Source organism: Diabrotica undecimpunctata, chromosome 4, assembly GCF_040954645.1.
Source record: "Diabrotica undecimpunctata isolate CICGRU chromosome 4, icDiaUnde3, whole genome shotgun sequence".
Taxonomy (NCBI): Eukaryota; Metazoa; Arthropoda; class Insecta; order Coleoptera; family Chrysomelidae; genus Diabrotica; species Diabrotica undecimpunctata.
Genome location: NC_092806.1, coordinates 94346513 through 94363779, shown reverse-complemented (window position 1 = coordinate 94363779; position 17267 = coordinate 94346513). Strand labels below are relative to the sequence as shown.

General features: G+C 33.4%; 1 protein-coding gene across 1 annotated transcript in view; it reads left to right on the top strand.

Annotated features, from left to right (window-relative positions):
- LOC140439788 (sensory neuron membrane protein 1-like) overlaps nt 1-17267 on the top strand; it is a 155615-nt gene that overhangs the window by 51225 nt on the left and 87123 nt on the right. The window contains exons 2-3 of the mRNA XM_072529927.1: nt 8147-8304; nt 13201-13345. Coding sequence (XP_072386028.1) covers nt 8147-8304; nt 13201-13345 — 303 coding nt within the window. The remainder of the gene's footprint in view (nt 1-8146; nt 8305-13200; nt 13346-17267) is intronic.

Below are 17267 nucleotides of genomic sequence, written 5' to 3'. Positions count from 1 at the left end.
AATGTTGTTTAGCCTCGCCATTTCATAAGCAACTTGCCTGCAGTATTTTGTGGTAAGTCCATAGAATTTTAGTGCACAAATCTTGAAGTATGCAATTAATACATTTTCTTGTTCTAAAAAAAAACCCAATTTACTTCGTAGTTGGGAACCAAAAAAATGTTGCCTTGATTTTCTCATTTTTTACATAGCGGCGAAGTGTAGATAAGGAATTTCGTCTTCTTTAGCTGCCTTTTGTATACTTATGCCTTTTTCTACTGTTTCTAAAGCCTTTCTCATATTTTCCTGTGTAGTTGCTCCAATTTTTCTTTCCTTAGTTTTGTTTCGCGGTATTCTAGAAAATAAAAACGTTAAATTGTTATTCTAGAACGTGTTTAGTTCGAGTCTAATAAATAAAAACAATAAACATAAATGTACTTTTTAACGTTAGTTTACATTTTTTTTAAAGAAACACTTACAAATAAGTATCTGGTTCACGGTGAACCGGTTCACTGTGAAACAGGGTCGATTAATTCACTGTGTACCACCCTGTACATTAATATATTTTAGGTTAGAAAAAAAAAGAAAACAGCTTAACACACTTGCAACTATTTTACATAAGTATGGCCAAATACCTATAGAAAATTATGTAAAAGGTTTTCTCTTAAATATAACCAACGCAAGGACATTAAAAATCGTAATACTTACTTTAAATATATAAGCTTTTATCTCTAAAAACAACAATTGGCTCGCACCTCCTATAAACTTTGCAGCACGTGCCGGTTAACCCTTTCGAGACTCCAGGTACATATGTGTACCACTATGTTTGCATACAAGCCTAAAGTGATATTTTGCCGTTAAATATTATTTAAAAATATACCAGTCAGTTCTCCATTGCATCGTTTGAATCACGTTCACGTGTAGCCGCGTAAAATATTTTAGTTAACCTAGAATTTGCGAGTTTTAGATGTGTTGGTTGCTACAGTCAGCATAAATACATTGTTTTTTGATACAAATTATAGTTAAATTGTATTATATCATTTTACAGACTGTTTGTTTTTGTGTCTTTTTATAGTAAGTATATTTAGATTGTTATTTATTTATAGTAAAATAAACATTTGACTGTTTTTAAAATCTATGGTACTAATAAGTACCAATAGTCTTATAGTACGGTATGTAAGTGTACCATTAGTCTTATTCATGTCATTTTTAGATATGGATAAGAAAAGGCCACTTACACAGAAAGAACTTCAATATTATGCAGAATTATCATTTTCCGAGTCTGGAAGTAGTGATGACATGTATAAGCCTTCTGATGATGAATCGGAATCAGACGAGGACTGCAAAGATAATTTTCACGAAACTTCTGATGAAGAATCAGAATCAGAGTTAGAAGTTCGTGATACACAGGAAACTTTACAAGAAACTGCCACACCTAGTAGTTCTGTTGTGGTCAACACCAAATGAAGGTTTTGCTTCGAAAAAACAAATTTCAAGTCAACGTAGTTGTACATTGGATGCTGGCATACAATCTAACTTGACGCCATACCAATATTTCAAAAAGTTGTTTCCACGTTCTTTGTATATGTATATTGCTCAATGCACTAATGAAAGGATTGAAATATGTAAGCAGTCAAGAAGAAACGCTCGTCTGAAAGAAACTGACTTAGGAGAAATTCAAATAGTTCTTGGTTGTATGCTAGTTATGTGCTACAACCGTGTACCAGAAATCAGTAATTATTGGTCAACTCATCCTTCACTGGGAAACGTTTCAATTCAAAATGCAATATCCCGTGACAGATTCAAAGTTATATCGTCAAAAATATATTTTGCATCACCAAAGAAACCAACAGAAGCCTCAAAAACGTATTACATTGATGACGTTGTACAATGCTTGAAAGATACCTTTCAAAAATATCGACAAGACAGCAGTTTTCAAAGTATCGACGAGTCCATGACGAAATTCAAAGGTCGATCGTCACTCAAACAGTATATACCGCTAAAACCAGTAAAAAGGGGAATCAAAATGTGGCTTAGGTCAGACTCGTTTACTGGATATACCTACGACTTCAACATCTACACAGGTCGCGAAACTGAATATGTAGAAGGAACTCTTGGGGAACGTGTAGTGAACAAACTTGTTTCCACAGCAAAAGAAAGAGATATATAACCTTTTGCTTTGATCGTTTTTTTACTTCGGTTTGTCTGTTGGAAAATATAGAGTACGCAGCAATAGGGACCTGTAACCAAAATAGAAAAAACTTGCCAAAAATAAAAGATAAATTGCAAAGAGGTGAATGCGTATTTCAGTGCAGTGAAAACGGACTAATGTTTGTGAAATGGCAGGACACCAAGGAAGTCTTGATGCTGAGTAATTGCCATAATGACAGTGTTTCATCTATCAATAAAACCATGAGAGATGGTTCGAAAGTAAATGTGTCCTGTCCAGAAATGATAGCGTGCTACAGGAAAATTATGGGTGGGGTTGATATAGCAGACCAAATGGTAGGATTGTACGATTTAGATCGTAAATCAAACAAATGGTGGAAAAAAGTATTCCATCGCTTACTTGAGGGGTGTAAAATCAAAGTCGGCAATCTCCCATTTCCATAATTTTGGGAAACCGCGAAAAACTGTAGAAACTAACAAACTTAATTAAAATAATAAAACTGATGATGAATCATATAAAATTTGGTTTGTGGTCGGATGTACACAAAAAGGCGCTTAAAAAATTATTTATTTTCCTTTTTTTTAATATTTTAGTTTGGAGATTGCCGTTTTTGTTTGCAATGCTTGGAGATTGACGGATATGAAAATGATCTATAAGGATATTGCCAGTTTTGAAACTAATAAAACGTCATTGTGCGAGTTAGATAATAAAAATATATTTTGATATTGAAAAATAATACAATATGTAAAAGTAATTTATATGCATATCACTTAAACTAAAATATCCGGAAGTTCAGGTATATATTCACAGGTTCGACAGACTCTAACTCTGAAACAGGATTCTCCAGGTTCTCGTTTCCTTCTTGTTCATAACGTTGAAAAAGCTCTTTATAATAGTTAAGCTGATCAAGTTGGGTTCAGTCTAAACCAAAATGTTTGGTCAAAAGATTTCGCACATCACGCAGTTTTAAATTATTTACTTTGTGAGCATTGGAGATAACTTTTTCTGAATTGATCATGCCAATCTGTTTTCCTTTTCGTGCAATACTGACAAAAGTTCCAAAATCATTTATGTAATGAAGTTCACCTCGTATTAAAACATTTCCTGTCCTACATCGTTTTAAAATGTACCTTTTACAGTTCTTAAATTGAAAAACCCATGCTCCTACTGATTTAAGAACCTCCTGAACAGCAGACTTCCAATCGTAAACACAGCTTTGCTTCATATCAACGATAGTAGAAGATTCGGAAATAATTTCCTTGTATTCGTTAGGTGCCGTTATTACTTCTCTTTTTCGTAAATTCTTCTCAATTTGTGTTCAAAATCAGTGTTATTAAGTCGATGAAAGACTGCAGAGGAAATTTCATTTGATCCTTTGCCAAACATGTCCTCAGTCCAACAGTATGAAAATACATTTTCCTTGAAAGTGGAGACTTTGAAGAACCTTCAACAACAGTAAAGTTATAAAAATAAAGCTGCCTTGAATAATAAGCACTCTGATCAGGAACTTTGGAGAGGACCAAATTTTTTTGGCAGTCAAACGACAAAGTAACTAGGTCTTCTCTGTTTTCTTGAAGAAATTGAAAAAATGCTTTGGCTCGAAGTTTGTGGAGCCGTTTTTCAGTCATTAGTTTAATTTTGGATTGCTCATTTTTCTCGTATTTAATGCGTTCACTTAGTTCTAAACACTTTGAACAAACGTCTGCTCTTGGGGGTTTTAAAGCTCAAATTGTATTTTCTGTTAAATATATAGCGAAAATACGATCTCTTTACAGTCTCAGATGGAATTGTCTGAGCAGTGTACATTGAATACAATTTAAAAACGCTGAGTTCAGATGGAAGGTACATTCTTTTCGTTACTGAACAGCAATAATGGGATTCAGTACATTTTAATTGGTTTATAAACTTTTGCACCCCTTCCAGCTTGTCCTGATATTTCGCAGATTTTCGATCACCACCTCTGTGTTCAATCGGTATTTGGCCTGTTTCAGTAAATCGTTTTGTCAAGTAGGAAAGCCTATGTTTTGTTATTCCTAGCACGTTCAAAAAAGCTGATTGGCACACTGGAATTTTCTCCTTGGATAAAAAATTACTAATGAAACATTTTACCTGGTGCTTCTTGGAGAATGCTTTTCATTTTTCGGCCGACGCCGGACAGTACGATTCACAGTGTAGTATTTCGGGCATCTTGAGTCGCTTTATCTTTGGTCTCATAGAATAGGCTATGAAATTTCTGTATATCGTTCATTTTCAGCAAGCAGCACTTATATGTTTTTGAATTGTGCCCACATGTTGGGTATTCTGGCATATTCTTCGCAGAATATCTACAACAAAAAATAGTTATGAACATATGTACTGAAGTGGGTTCAAATCTTAACAAATTTTTAAGAAAAATGAAAAAAAAACAAAATTTACAACCGGTTTTAAATGGAATCATAACATTCGCAAAAGTACTCACCTTAGACGTTTTGCAACATTTTTCTTCCATTTTTCAGGTTGTCTTATCCGCTTCCGTGTCTTTGTTGGTGTGACAGGAGATGCATTAACTTCCATGATAAAAAATTAATACTTTTTTTGTATGTAAAACTAATTTCTTAGACACAATATAGTTTAGGAAAAGCACAAAAACAATGTAACGTCTCCCAAAACTAAAACAAACTATAATATCACGAACACGATATTACGACAAATCTAACTATGTGTTGATCACGTGCGAGCGCTACGTGGTTGTTATTGGCCGAAGCGGAGATTGTCGTGTTTGGTAGGCACTCAGCTATGGAGATTGCCACTTTTGATCCCAACACGAATTTTTCACTGCGATTTGTATAAAGATAAGACCGCTTTTGGTTCTTACAAATAGTTTTTCCTAACAGGTAATAAAAAAACGCAACAGACGGCGTCTCTAACTCAAAACAAGAAAAAGTGGAGATTGCCGCTTTTGATTTTACACCCCTCACTTATGATGTCAGTTGTAAACTCATGGATTATTTATAATGAAAAAAATAAGAAAAAAATTCCTCTGATTCAATTTTTGGTACCTCTGGCAGAAGAAATGATAGCTGAAGGACAAAAAATAGCTGCTATACGACGTTTATCTAAAAAGGGAAAAATATCTATGAAAAGAAAACGTTTCGAGAGTGTATCATTACATCTTCCAATTGAAGGAAGCACAAGAAGACGATGTAAAATGTGCACTGATAATAAAACTCAAACACGTACAAAAACCCTTTGCGAAGAGTGTGACATTCCTTTATGTAAAAACTGTTTCGCAGTATATCACCGTAAATAATATTTTATATTTTTGAGTAATTGTTTTGTATTTTTGAGTAATAAAGTAATACAAATATATTATGTGGTATATAATAATATTTTTATGTGGGACTGTTGGTACACATATGTACCAATATACAAGACTAATGGTACATATGTGTACCACTACCCCCACGAACACCCTAACGTTTTCATTAACATTTTTTGTTAAAAAAGGGTATATTTGTGTATATAAAAATAAAAAACCACAAAAATATGTTTTTAAAACTCGTTAAAAAAAACCGTCTCGAAAGGGTTAACTGACCGGATGGATTTGTCCATCAAGTGTCGACAAGCAAGTCAACTGTGGTTAATATTCGTAGAACGCAAGTGTCTGGCGTTGCCAGATTTCCTAATATTTCGGTGGTTCACTAGTTCACTGTACCCCACTGGTTCACTGTTAAACATCTTACCCTACAGTATATCGATGCTCACTATTTTAGTATTCATAGTTTCCTTACTAAATTGACCATTTTTCTTTAAAAATGCTGGATTACATATCGAATATGATTTGAATAAAATCACAGTTATCTGTGTACAACAAACATTAAAATTAGCTTTTAATCCTGTTATGATTCTTCATTTAAATTATATAATATTTAAAAATTATTGTATTTATATATATATATATATATATATATATATATATATATATATATATATATATATATATATATATATATATATATATATATATATAATTTAATTCTACCCTATCTTGCTATTGAATATAGCAAATTGTAATGTGTTAAAGACAAATCATTAAAATTGTAAAGAATCAGCTCACAAACTAGTGGTAAAGTATTACTGGTTATTTCCATTTATTTTTAAGTATTCATTTCTTTAAAACTTCTCTTTTTAATTAGAATTCTATATATCTCAATATTCTAACAACAAACATATTTATTTGTATTAGGTATTTCTTGAGAATATATTATAAGAAGTGGTTAACAGATTATTGTACCTTTCTTTCTTCATTGCTTTGACTTGGTGCAGGCAGGTATTGTATTTAAATAAATGCTTTCATCATTATAAAAGTCACAATGAATTGATTAACGTACCTACTACCTACAGCTAATTTTTAGTATGTAATGAATGCTAGATTTTCTTGTTCGATTATATAAAATTACCACTTTTTCTGTTTCTTTAGCTATGTTGTCCGTGTTTAAGTTATTTGAAACCCTCTTCTGTGTCTAAAAATCAACAGTTTCCACTAATTTTTACATATTATTCAAGATCCTACTCTTTACCAAATTCAGCATAATTTTTTATACAATCTTAAATCACTATTTTCTTTTTAAAACAATATTATTGTTTTCAGACTATATTTCCAAATATATCTTTATTTAAACAATCAACAATAAATAACATCCAATCATAAAACCATTGGTATTACTGAAATAATCATGATACTATGATTAAGAAGATAAGATATTGCGCATAAGTCGTGACGTAATTGGAGAGTTACACTTTCGTAATGTCAGTTTTCTGTATGTGTCAATAAATAATCTTTAATAAATAGTTTGGAGATATCCTTTTGTGTACGATTATTGTAATTATTAAATCTTTATTTAATATTATTATTTTGCTAATTGAATAATTTCATCACAAAATGCATAAAAATCCCATTTAACTTTAACAAGAATTCAAATTCTACTCTCCAATGACGGCATGCGCGAACACGACCGATTTTGTGCTACGGGAAGATCATATCTTGTTAGTCATAGTATCATGGAAATAATGACACTTGATGTATAAATTTATTTGATGTCAAAGAAACTTTTACGTCCAAGATATTTACGAATTTATTAATACAGAAATTAATCAATAAATTCATGAATTTCTTCGTGAATTTAGTTTTAAAAGTTAACTGTTTCTAAAAATTTATTAACGGGCAATGAAGTAGGTGGGCAATAAAAATTTTTAGACAAATAAAAAATTACTTTATGTCCTGTGGATGTTTCGGGGGAAGGTCAAATTGGTGCTGATAATTAAGTAATTAAGTATTTTATTACTTGAAAGGTCCTAATAAACCAGACATCATTTAAATTTTTAGAATATTGTAAATATACATTTATTTATTCACCTGAAAATTATTCTATTAAGCATTATTGTTTGATTAAAATGTATTCCTATAAACGGACAAATTAATAAAAAAATAAATAGAAACGTTTCAAGACCTCAAAGTTCTATCCCTTAAACCGAAATATTCCTATAAACGGTATTCTAATCAGCGGGTTCGACGTAATAGATAAAATCATAATTGTGCATTATATAAATATACTAACCGGATACAATAATACCAAACTTTTAATAAAAATTGTTACCTATTGGAGTTCATTTTATTATTTACATTTAAACGCTAGATAGCTAGTCAGCCATTTCAAAAATCATAAATTTTAGTACATAACATGTATGATTTATCATTGTCAATACAAAAGTTGTTTCTAAAAATATTATATTGCTAAAATATTTCTTCATAAAACTATATACAACTAAATTATGTAAACATATTATATTGTAAAGTGGTTAAAATCCCAAGCAACCTAATTTTCATTGCGCAGACAACTCTACAAATTAGATTTTTTTCAATAGATCTTTATTATTTTGTTAATGTAGTTAGTATTTTAGAATTAACTTAGAAAGTTAATATATCTTAAGTAAAACCTAAAGTAAATTTAACTATTTCAGATGGTTAATCTAGGACCAGGCATGGAAATCAGAGGAATGTTCTTAAAAGTTCCGTTTCCATTATCATTTAAAATATATGTATTTAATGTAACGAATCCCATGGAAATCCAAAATGGTGCTATGCCTGAAGTAAAAGAAGTTGGACCTTTTTGTTTTCAGTAAGTTGAAAGTAAAAACTAGTATAATTATTAAAAAATAAAAACTAACTCAAAATTATTCTAATAAATTCATTATTAATGTTGTTCTTTTTGTCACTCAACTCATACAGTATAAACAAGATGGACAGAAGATCGCCAATGCCATGCAAAAAATAGTTTGTAAAATTTGGTTTGAGGAAAAAGTGCCTAAGGAACCGAGCCTAGGCTTTATTACCGCCGACTAATTCTGCTAAATACCGCATACAAATGTCTTGCATAAGAGATTAAAGTCGTATATCGAAGCGTTTCAAGAAGAATATCAGAATCGAATCTTCACACTACAACCAATTATCGACAAAGCGCAATAATTTAATATAGATATATACCACATATTTGTCAATTATAAAACATATGGCATATGACAGTGTCATAATACCAAGTCCGTACTACGCTATGAATGAATTAGACTTCCAAAAAACTTATAAGCATGATAAATGTAACGATAGCCAAGATGTTACATATGCTGACGATTTTAGCATGTGCTGATGATTTGGATATCTTGTTCAACTAACGGAACTTACACTCACAGGCGTAGAGAGTGTAGTCAGAATCCAAAACGACTTTTCCAGACCCTTCCATTGTAAAAATGGACTGAGACAGGGAGATGGACTGTCGTGTCTCTTATTTAACTTTGCACTAGAAAAAGTAATTCGAGAGTGCCATAATAATACGAATGGCACCATCTTTAATAAATCTGTACAAGTGGTCGGATATGCAGATGACATAGACATTATTGCTAGGTCCACAGAATCTCTGATCGAAGCATTTCGATCACTAAGAGCGTCTGAACTTAGAATGGGATTAAAAATAAACGCACAGAAAACCAAGTATATGTGTTGTACTAGATCAGGCAACCAGATACCTTTTTTTTTTGGAATGATGTGAAAAGGTTCAAAACCGACTAGGGAAGGTGTCCCTAGTACTGTTGGATTCGATCCAGAGAGAAAAACATGCTAGGGCATACAGTCCAGAGTATGGATTATATGTACCGCATGCCCCCCTGACCAGTCGCCTACCAACTAAAACCACCCCCTCTTCGACGCGGGATATCCCCGGACGAGTTCATTAGAGAACGAAACATGGGGATATCCTGCGCTGCCTGAAAGATACGTTCTCAGATGATGTCTTAAGTTATCCTATGCTGCTTGCCTAGGAGTGGCCAGCACATAGGGGAAGATCCGGTTCCTGATTCGGAACAATAATTCAAGGACTAGTAGTTATTGGGAAAGGCAGTATACGTCCTTTGAAGATCATGGTTGACTATGGACTATGTGATATGAAAGGAGTCTGTATGTATCTGGAACAATTGGATAGAGGAGAAGAGGACTATCGTTCCTAAAGAATTCAGAGGACTTCTAACATCCTGATCAAGCTTTATTCGGAATAGTAGAGTACCCTGAAGAGTAGGGGTATGTGTACCTATGTTGCGTCTGCTATACTGTATGCGTCTTTCGTTTCATAATTTGCGTGATCTGGTCTATTATAAATTCAAAGTTTTGTTTACTATGCAACGCTATATGTATAATATTATTGGGCCTTATATCCCCTAACCTATTCCGCAGCCTATTTTGTTCTTGGGCGAAAACATTGCACCGAAAGATGCAATGCTCCGCGTCGTCTCTCTCATGACATGTAGAGCACCTATCATCGTTGGTTTTCTTTATTTTAAATATGTAAGACCTGAAAGACCCATGTCCTGTCAAAAATTGTGTAAAATAGTAATTTACCCGCTTAAATTTACAGTTGTACCACGCAACCACATCTGGGATTAGCGTTTTTGTCCATTGAGCTTTCGTAATCTGTGCCTCCCATTCCGTTTGCCATTCTGTTAATATCTGCTCTCGTATGGTCGCCCTTACCAGAGGTAAGTGACCATTCCGGTTTTCGTATAGCATCTGCCGTTCCTTGGCTAGGAGATGGATGGGGATCGTACCTGCTATTGTCTGTAGGGCTATAGTAGAAGTGGTTCTGTACGCGCTTATGACTTTGAGTAGGGGTTTACGTTGTGCTCTTGTGATCATATCTTTATATTTTTGATATCTTAGTACATCTGTCCAGACGGGGGTTCCGTATAGGAGGGTCGATTGTACAATATGTCTATATAGTCTTCTCTTGATGCTGCTTGGATCTCCTATATTAGGTGTTATTCTCTGGATGGCTGCTGTTTGTTTGTCCGCCTTCTTAACCACTTTTGAAAGATGTTTCGTAAATCTTAAGCCTCTGTTCAAATCAATGCCTAAATATTTAGCACAGTTCGTTGGTCTCAGCTCATTGCTACCTAGTTGAAAGATCAGATCTGGCCCGTTTCTTGGAGCCTTCAGAATGGCCACCTCGGTCTTGCTGCCTGCGAGTTCTAGGTCATTATTTTTCATCCACCTATTTACCTTGTTAAAACAGTCGTTTATCGTATCTACAATTTCCCAATACATGTCACTAATCGTTAAGACAGCTAGATCGTCGGCAACCAGATACCTAGACTATTAATTGATGCTCTGGAACTGGAAGGTGTGGACACCTTCGTCTACCTGGGCTCGCTGCTGACCAAAGACAACAATGTCAGCGAAGAAATTAAAAGAAGAATACTGCTTGCCAATGAGTGCTATTATGGCTTGAGGAAACATATGGCCCCAAAACTACCCAGAAAAATTAAATTTACCATATATAAAACACTAACATGGCCAGTGTTAACATACGGGTCTAAAACGTGGTCACTTACACAGAACGACCAAGAATTGCTTAAACGTTTCGAGAGAAAAATTCCAAGAAAAATATATGGAGGAATCCAAGAACAGGGTTTGTGGCTTAATCGCTACAACTTTGAGTTATATAGAAGTTTTGGGGAACCTGGCGTTGTAAAATATATTAAATTAGCACGCCTTCGATGGGTAGGACATGTAATTAGGCGAGATGAAGATGCAACGATCAGAAAAATTTTCGATCGAAGAGGACCAGTGGGGAGGCGAGCCAGAGGAAGACCAAAACTTAGGTATCAAGATAACATAGAGGATGATCTAAAATCCATCGGAGTTAAAGCATGGAGAAGAGTTGCCAGAGACAGGGGCGAATGGAAGATTATTCTGAAGAAGGTTTTGGCTCATAACGAGCAATAATGCCACTGATGATGATGATGATGATGATGATGATTTGGATAATATAACAACAACAAGACGAGCACCACGGACATTCTAACTAACCTAGCAGCAAAACGAATGGAATTACATACAAATTAAAATAAAACGAAATTTATACCGACTAACCCAAACACGAGAGCTTAAAGTGTTGACACAGATCTGATTGTCAATGGCCATTACTTCGAAGCGATCAAACAGTTCATATATGAACACCGATAGTCCTTGTTCTCTCATATGGATCTGATGCATGAATCCTAACCAAAACTGACGATTTATTTTTATCGATTTTTAAAAGAGAGGTATTAAAAGGTATTACACAAAATATTCGGAGCGATCTGTAAGTAAGAAATATGGAGGCGTAGATATAACTTTGAACTACACAATATCTACAAGCAAAAATTTGGTTGAAAAGATATTACCATCAAAATTAAGCAAAACTGCCTGCAAAGGGTATCACATGTATCGAATTGAATATGATAAAAAGGATTTTAACAGCGAAGTCGGTGGAAATAATAAGACGGACAGAACAAAGTAGATAGACGGCGTAACACAGGTTGCGAGGAAGACTGGTGCAGCCAACTGGAAAACCCAAGCAAGGGATAGGGCAAAATGAATCAGAAAGGTCGAGGTCTTTTAGGGCTGTAGTATGGTGATTATGACTCCTATTCCAAGCATTATCATTTTCATAACACGCATTCATTGTCCTTTTCTACATAACCAACATTTCTTCAGTTTCTTACCAGTCAGTCTTTATACAGCTTTTTACCTTTTCTTAATATATCTAGGATTCAACTTACATATTAATAGTGTAGACAGTATGTAGAGAGTACAAAAGACACTGGCTGACCTTTTGGCAATTATGTTTACAGCTGTATTTTCAGTATCTAAACAATAATTAATAAATCATCAATTAAAATTTGTAATATGTCATTTTCGACCGTTTTTAAACGTATTCCTATAAAATATAAGGGAAAGATGAGACGATCCGGAAAAATAAAATAGTTAAAATTATTGAGATATTAAATATTTTATTAACCGTTATCCCTAAAATAAGACATATTATACAATTACGACTAAGTTTGGCCCTCCTCCTCAGTCGTAATCCCTTTTTGGGATGTGGTGACACCATCAGGCCTTTACAGTTTTTTTACGATTTCCTTTTGGAAATTTGGTCATTGGATCATTAAAAAATTAAAAGATGCAGTATTTATTTGCTGTAATTAATTTAATTTAATGTAATTATATCAACAATGTAACATGCGTATGCAGTCTACATGAAGCAAATGTTTGTACAATTTTTTTGCTATGGTTGGCCAAATGTTTAAAAACTCAACGATATTTTCTGTAACTAGTGACTTCTTTTATCAGCTATAATTAACGTTAGCTTAGAACTAAATTTATTAGCAATTAGCTTCCATTTCACAGTCACAAACGAAAAACCAGGAAAAAATAACTCTAAACCACGTCGTCTTGGCGCAGAAAACCGTGTATCATTACAAGAGTGTTTTATGTCATAGACTTTCGTTGAGTGTATTTTAAATAGTATTTCTGTTTTAGCTTGTGAACCTAATTGTTTCCGTAGTTGCTATTTTAATTACTGTTATCGTAGCCGAAGTCCAATATGTTATTTAAATAACAATTTATTGCAAACTTTGTCCTTTAACTATAATTAACTTAATTTAGAAACTGACTAAGATCCTACATTAATGCTTTATTTAAATTTTAGGGAATGGAAAGAAAAAGTAGATGTAACTGATGAAGAAGAAAGTGATATAATCACTTACCTTTCTAAAGATACTTTTACAAGAACATCAGGTCCAGGTTGTGTCTCAGGACAAGTAGTAGTAACAATCCCACATCCAATGATACTCGTAAGTAAAAGTGAAAAATTGATGGAAAATTTTAATTTAATTTTTATGATACAGTTTAAAATACAGTTTCTAGCATCACAAATCACTATAATATATTTAGTTTTTATTTTAACGAACAAAATTAAAATATTTTTTTACAATATTTGATACATAAGATGATAATCATCAATCTTTTAAAAAGTCAATTTTTTTAAAAGTAAACAACCTTTTAAAAAGTCAATTATAGCACTATACACATTTGGTTTACTAATTATCTGCTTGAGTTTATCGTTTATATTATGTGTTGGTCTATAATATCTGTAATAGTACACTGTATGAGCAAGTATTCTACTGTTAGGCGATGAGAATCACAATGTTCGCAAGCAGGTGGATTTTCGGAACTCATGAGGTACCCGTGAGTGAGGCGGGTGTGACCTATACGATGTCTTCGAATGATGGCTTTCACCCTCCTCGTCATTTTAGTTATCTTAGGCGAGTAAACAGTAGGTTGGATCATACACAGTTTTGTGTTTTGTCCATTGCAGTGAGTTTGCCATGTTTTCAGACTTTTTTGTTTTATAGTTGCTGTTAGATCGTGATTAAGTTGAATTTTTTAAGGCGTAAGTCAGAACAGCTTGCCTTTCTTGTTGCAATATCTGCTGATTCATTTCCACTGACCCCCACATGAGATGGGGTCCAAAAAATGGTTATTGATGTTTCTCTGGTGTGATGTTGATGAGAGATATGTTGAATTTTTTGGACTAACGGATTTAATGTGTATATTTAATTAATGGACTAAATTGAAGAAAAAGAATTAGTCCATATTGCTAGAGATTTACAATTAGGTAAAGTCCTTTCATGAGCTTTAAAGATTCCATATAACTCTGCAGTATGAATACTACAAATGGCTGGGAGTTGGTGTACAGCAAAGGTTGTGTTTTTGGTACAGACAGCACAGCCAGTATTGTCCCTATTTTTTAAGGCGTTGGTATAAAGAATTTGGTTATATTGTTTGGTATTTATTGCTTCTTGAAATAATTGTCTGAGAAGACCGCTGGGCTTTTCTACGTCGAGTTAGGGTACTGTTGAAAGTAGCTAGCTTTTTGGTCTAAGGAGGAATATTGGAGGTATTGATGGGGGTGGTTATTGTCAGGTCTATACCTGCTGAAAAAGGTTTTACTAATTGTAAAGGAGGGTACACAGATTTGTCTCTGTTTTCAGGAACATGATGAATAATATTGATTAGGTTGGTTACTGGATTTTTTGGATTGACGGAACCTCGAGTGAAATAAGAAGAGAGTAGAAGCTGACGTCGTATGGAAATCGGAACTTCAAAAGATTCAATGCATATGCTTTTAACGGACCTAGATCTAAATGCAAAAAATATTTAATTTAAATTATAAAGCTCAAACTAAATGATATATGTGGCGTACTCCAACTCCTATTCATTTTCTAATAGTAAATGAGAAATGAGAAGCAGCACCATACTGCATAAACCACATTTTTCTTCTTAAATTCATTTAAAATATAACCAAGTGTATTTTACAAAAAAAAAATCTTTATTTAAATTTGGAACAAGTACTTATGGCCTTAGTATTTGTCCTCCTTTATATACCATAATCATTTATACATTATATTATACCATACAAAAATATTCAATTTAAACTCGTGCTGAAAATCTGCATCTTTAATAGCATGCGGGTTTGCATCTCTCCAGTAATGGCTACTGAAAAAACCCTCGTCGTGTAAAATTTGCTCAAAATAAAATGGCAGAGCTGCAACCATTGTTGAAGTTCTCTTGTAAACACGTTTTGAACAGAAGTGAAATAACAAGAGTGAAAGATAAATTTTTTAGAGTTAGAATAATGTAAGGCCAATATTTATTCTTGTTGCTGTTAATAGTAAATGTAAAATAACATCAGGATTTTCATTTACTGATACTAAACTATATCTTGTTTGATTATACGTGAGTCGTTTCTATCAAATACCCAGATTTTTTTTTGCGAATTAAACTTGTTTTGCTAACAAAAACATAAACATCAACAGCAACAACATCGAACAACATAACACAGAAATAAATTTGTAAAAATGATATGATTTGATTTCCCTTTGTCTGCAAATAACAAGCCTACCTTCCGATAGTCGAGCAACCGCAAATATTTTTTTATGCGTATACACAAATCATATTCAGCATTTTTAGTATTCTAATATTCTAGTAAAATGATTATGACGACACATTTAAAAGTAACAGTAGCTTAAGAAAACGCAACAGTACACTAAACTCTAGTAGCAAAAATAATTGATTCACAAGAAATGGAAGTCAATATCTAGAAAGTAAAAAGCTTCATAAAAAAATTGCGAATTAATTTCGTCATCAGGAATCAGTCGCGTGGGGTTCTCTGTAACATAATTAATAATGATAGATGTAAAATAATAAATAAAAGAATATTCATTGTCTACATTTGTGCTTCTATGAACATTTTGGTAACGACGATTTGTGATTATAATCACAAAATACATACAAAAGCACTTTCCAGAGAATTTCATCTATCTACAAACTATCGCACAAATTTAATGAACAGCTTAGTAAAATGAAAACTTCTGTACCAAAAATGCGGGAGGCGATGATCTCTTGACCAGGCAGAGATGATGTTTTCCAGTACAGTAAGAATTAAAAATGAAATTGGCGACACGTTTCCAATTAATACATGATTACGCCAAGGTATTTCAAGTCATCTGCTCGATATAAGATACATATCCAAGAAGCTGGTAGAAAATTGTTAGGAGTTAGACTGGAATCAAATACTGACACGACATTTCTTATTCGCAGATAATTTAGTCAAAAATCGTAAACGAGATAATATGGACTGCACAATATACAAATTGGTAAAAAAGTATGAAATATGAGGAATTCTAACAAAAATAATATATGTGAACACACCTTAAACCACCAAGTAACAGTTGTTACTTGTCAAATGTCAGAACTTAGCTCAGAATCAACAAACTAATTTTACCATGGTGAATTATCTATAACCATGCAACAAGATAAAGCTACTATTTTATGAGCTACTATAATGATGACCAATGAGCAATTTTGAAGAGTAAGCTAGAATGACACAAGTTGTTATTTAAAATCAAGCCCAAAGCCCTACTAGAAGTGGAAACTCTACAAATTGTTCTTTCAGATTTTATATATATTTAGGGATTCTACAGTATTCACTGCCTTCCCTCGCTTAACCGTTTCCATCTCTCTCTGTTGTTCCATTCTCCATCGTTTAGGCCTCTCCTACTCATGGCGTCGTCTACTTCGTTCCTCCAGGATTTTCGGGGTCGTCCTCTTTTCCTCCTTCCTATGGTGCTCCATTCGGTTATTCTTTTTATCCATCTGCTGTCGCTAGTTCTTCTTACATGTCCATACCACTTTAATCTTTTTTGTTCTATATATGTTAGTATGTCTGTTTCTATTGATGTTCTTTACTTTATTTCGTCATTACTTCTCCTATCCATTCTTGTTACTCTGCAGCATCTTCGCAGGCATTCCATCTCTGTTGCTACTATCTTACTGCTGTTTTCTGTTTTTCTAGTATATGATCCAATTTTCAGCCCCATATGTCATAATACTTCGCACTAATGTTTTATAAATCTGCGTTTTTGTCTTCATATTTAGGTGTCTATCCCACCATACTGAGTTAAGTTGTCGGATTGCTGTTCTTGTTTGTCCTAATCTTTGTGTAATTTCTTCCTCTGTTGTTGCCTTTTTCGTGATTATAAACCGCAGGTATTTGAATTTATCCTTTCCTTTGATTGTTACGTTGTCATCAATCTGTAGATCTTCTATGTCTTCTTCACTTGTAGATAGGTAGGTACTCTGTTTTCGCGAAGTTAATATCTAGGCCAGCCTTGGTATATTCTTCTTGTAGTTTCTTCATCATGTAACTGAGGT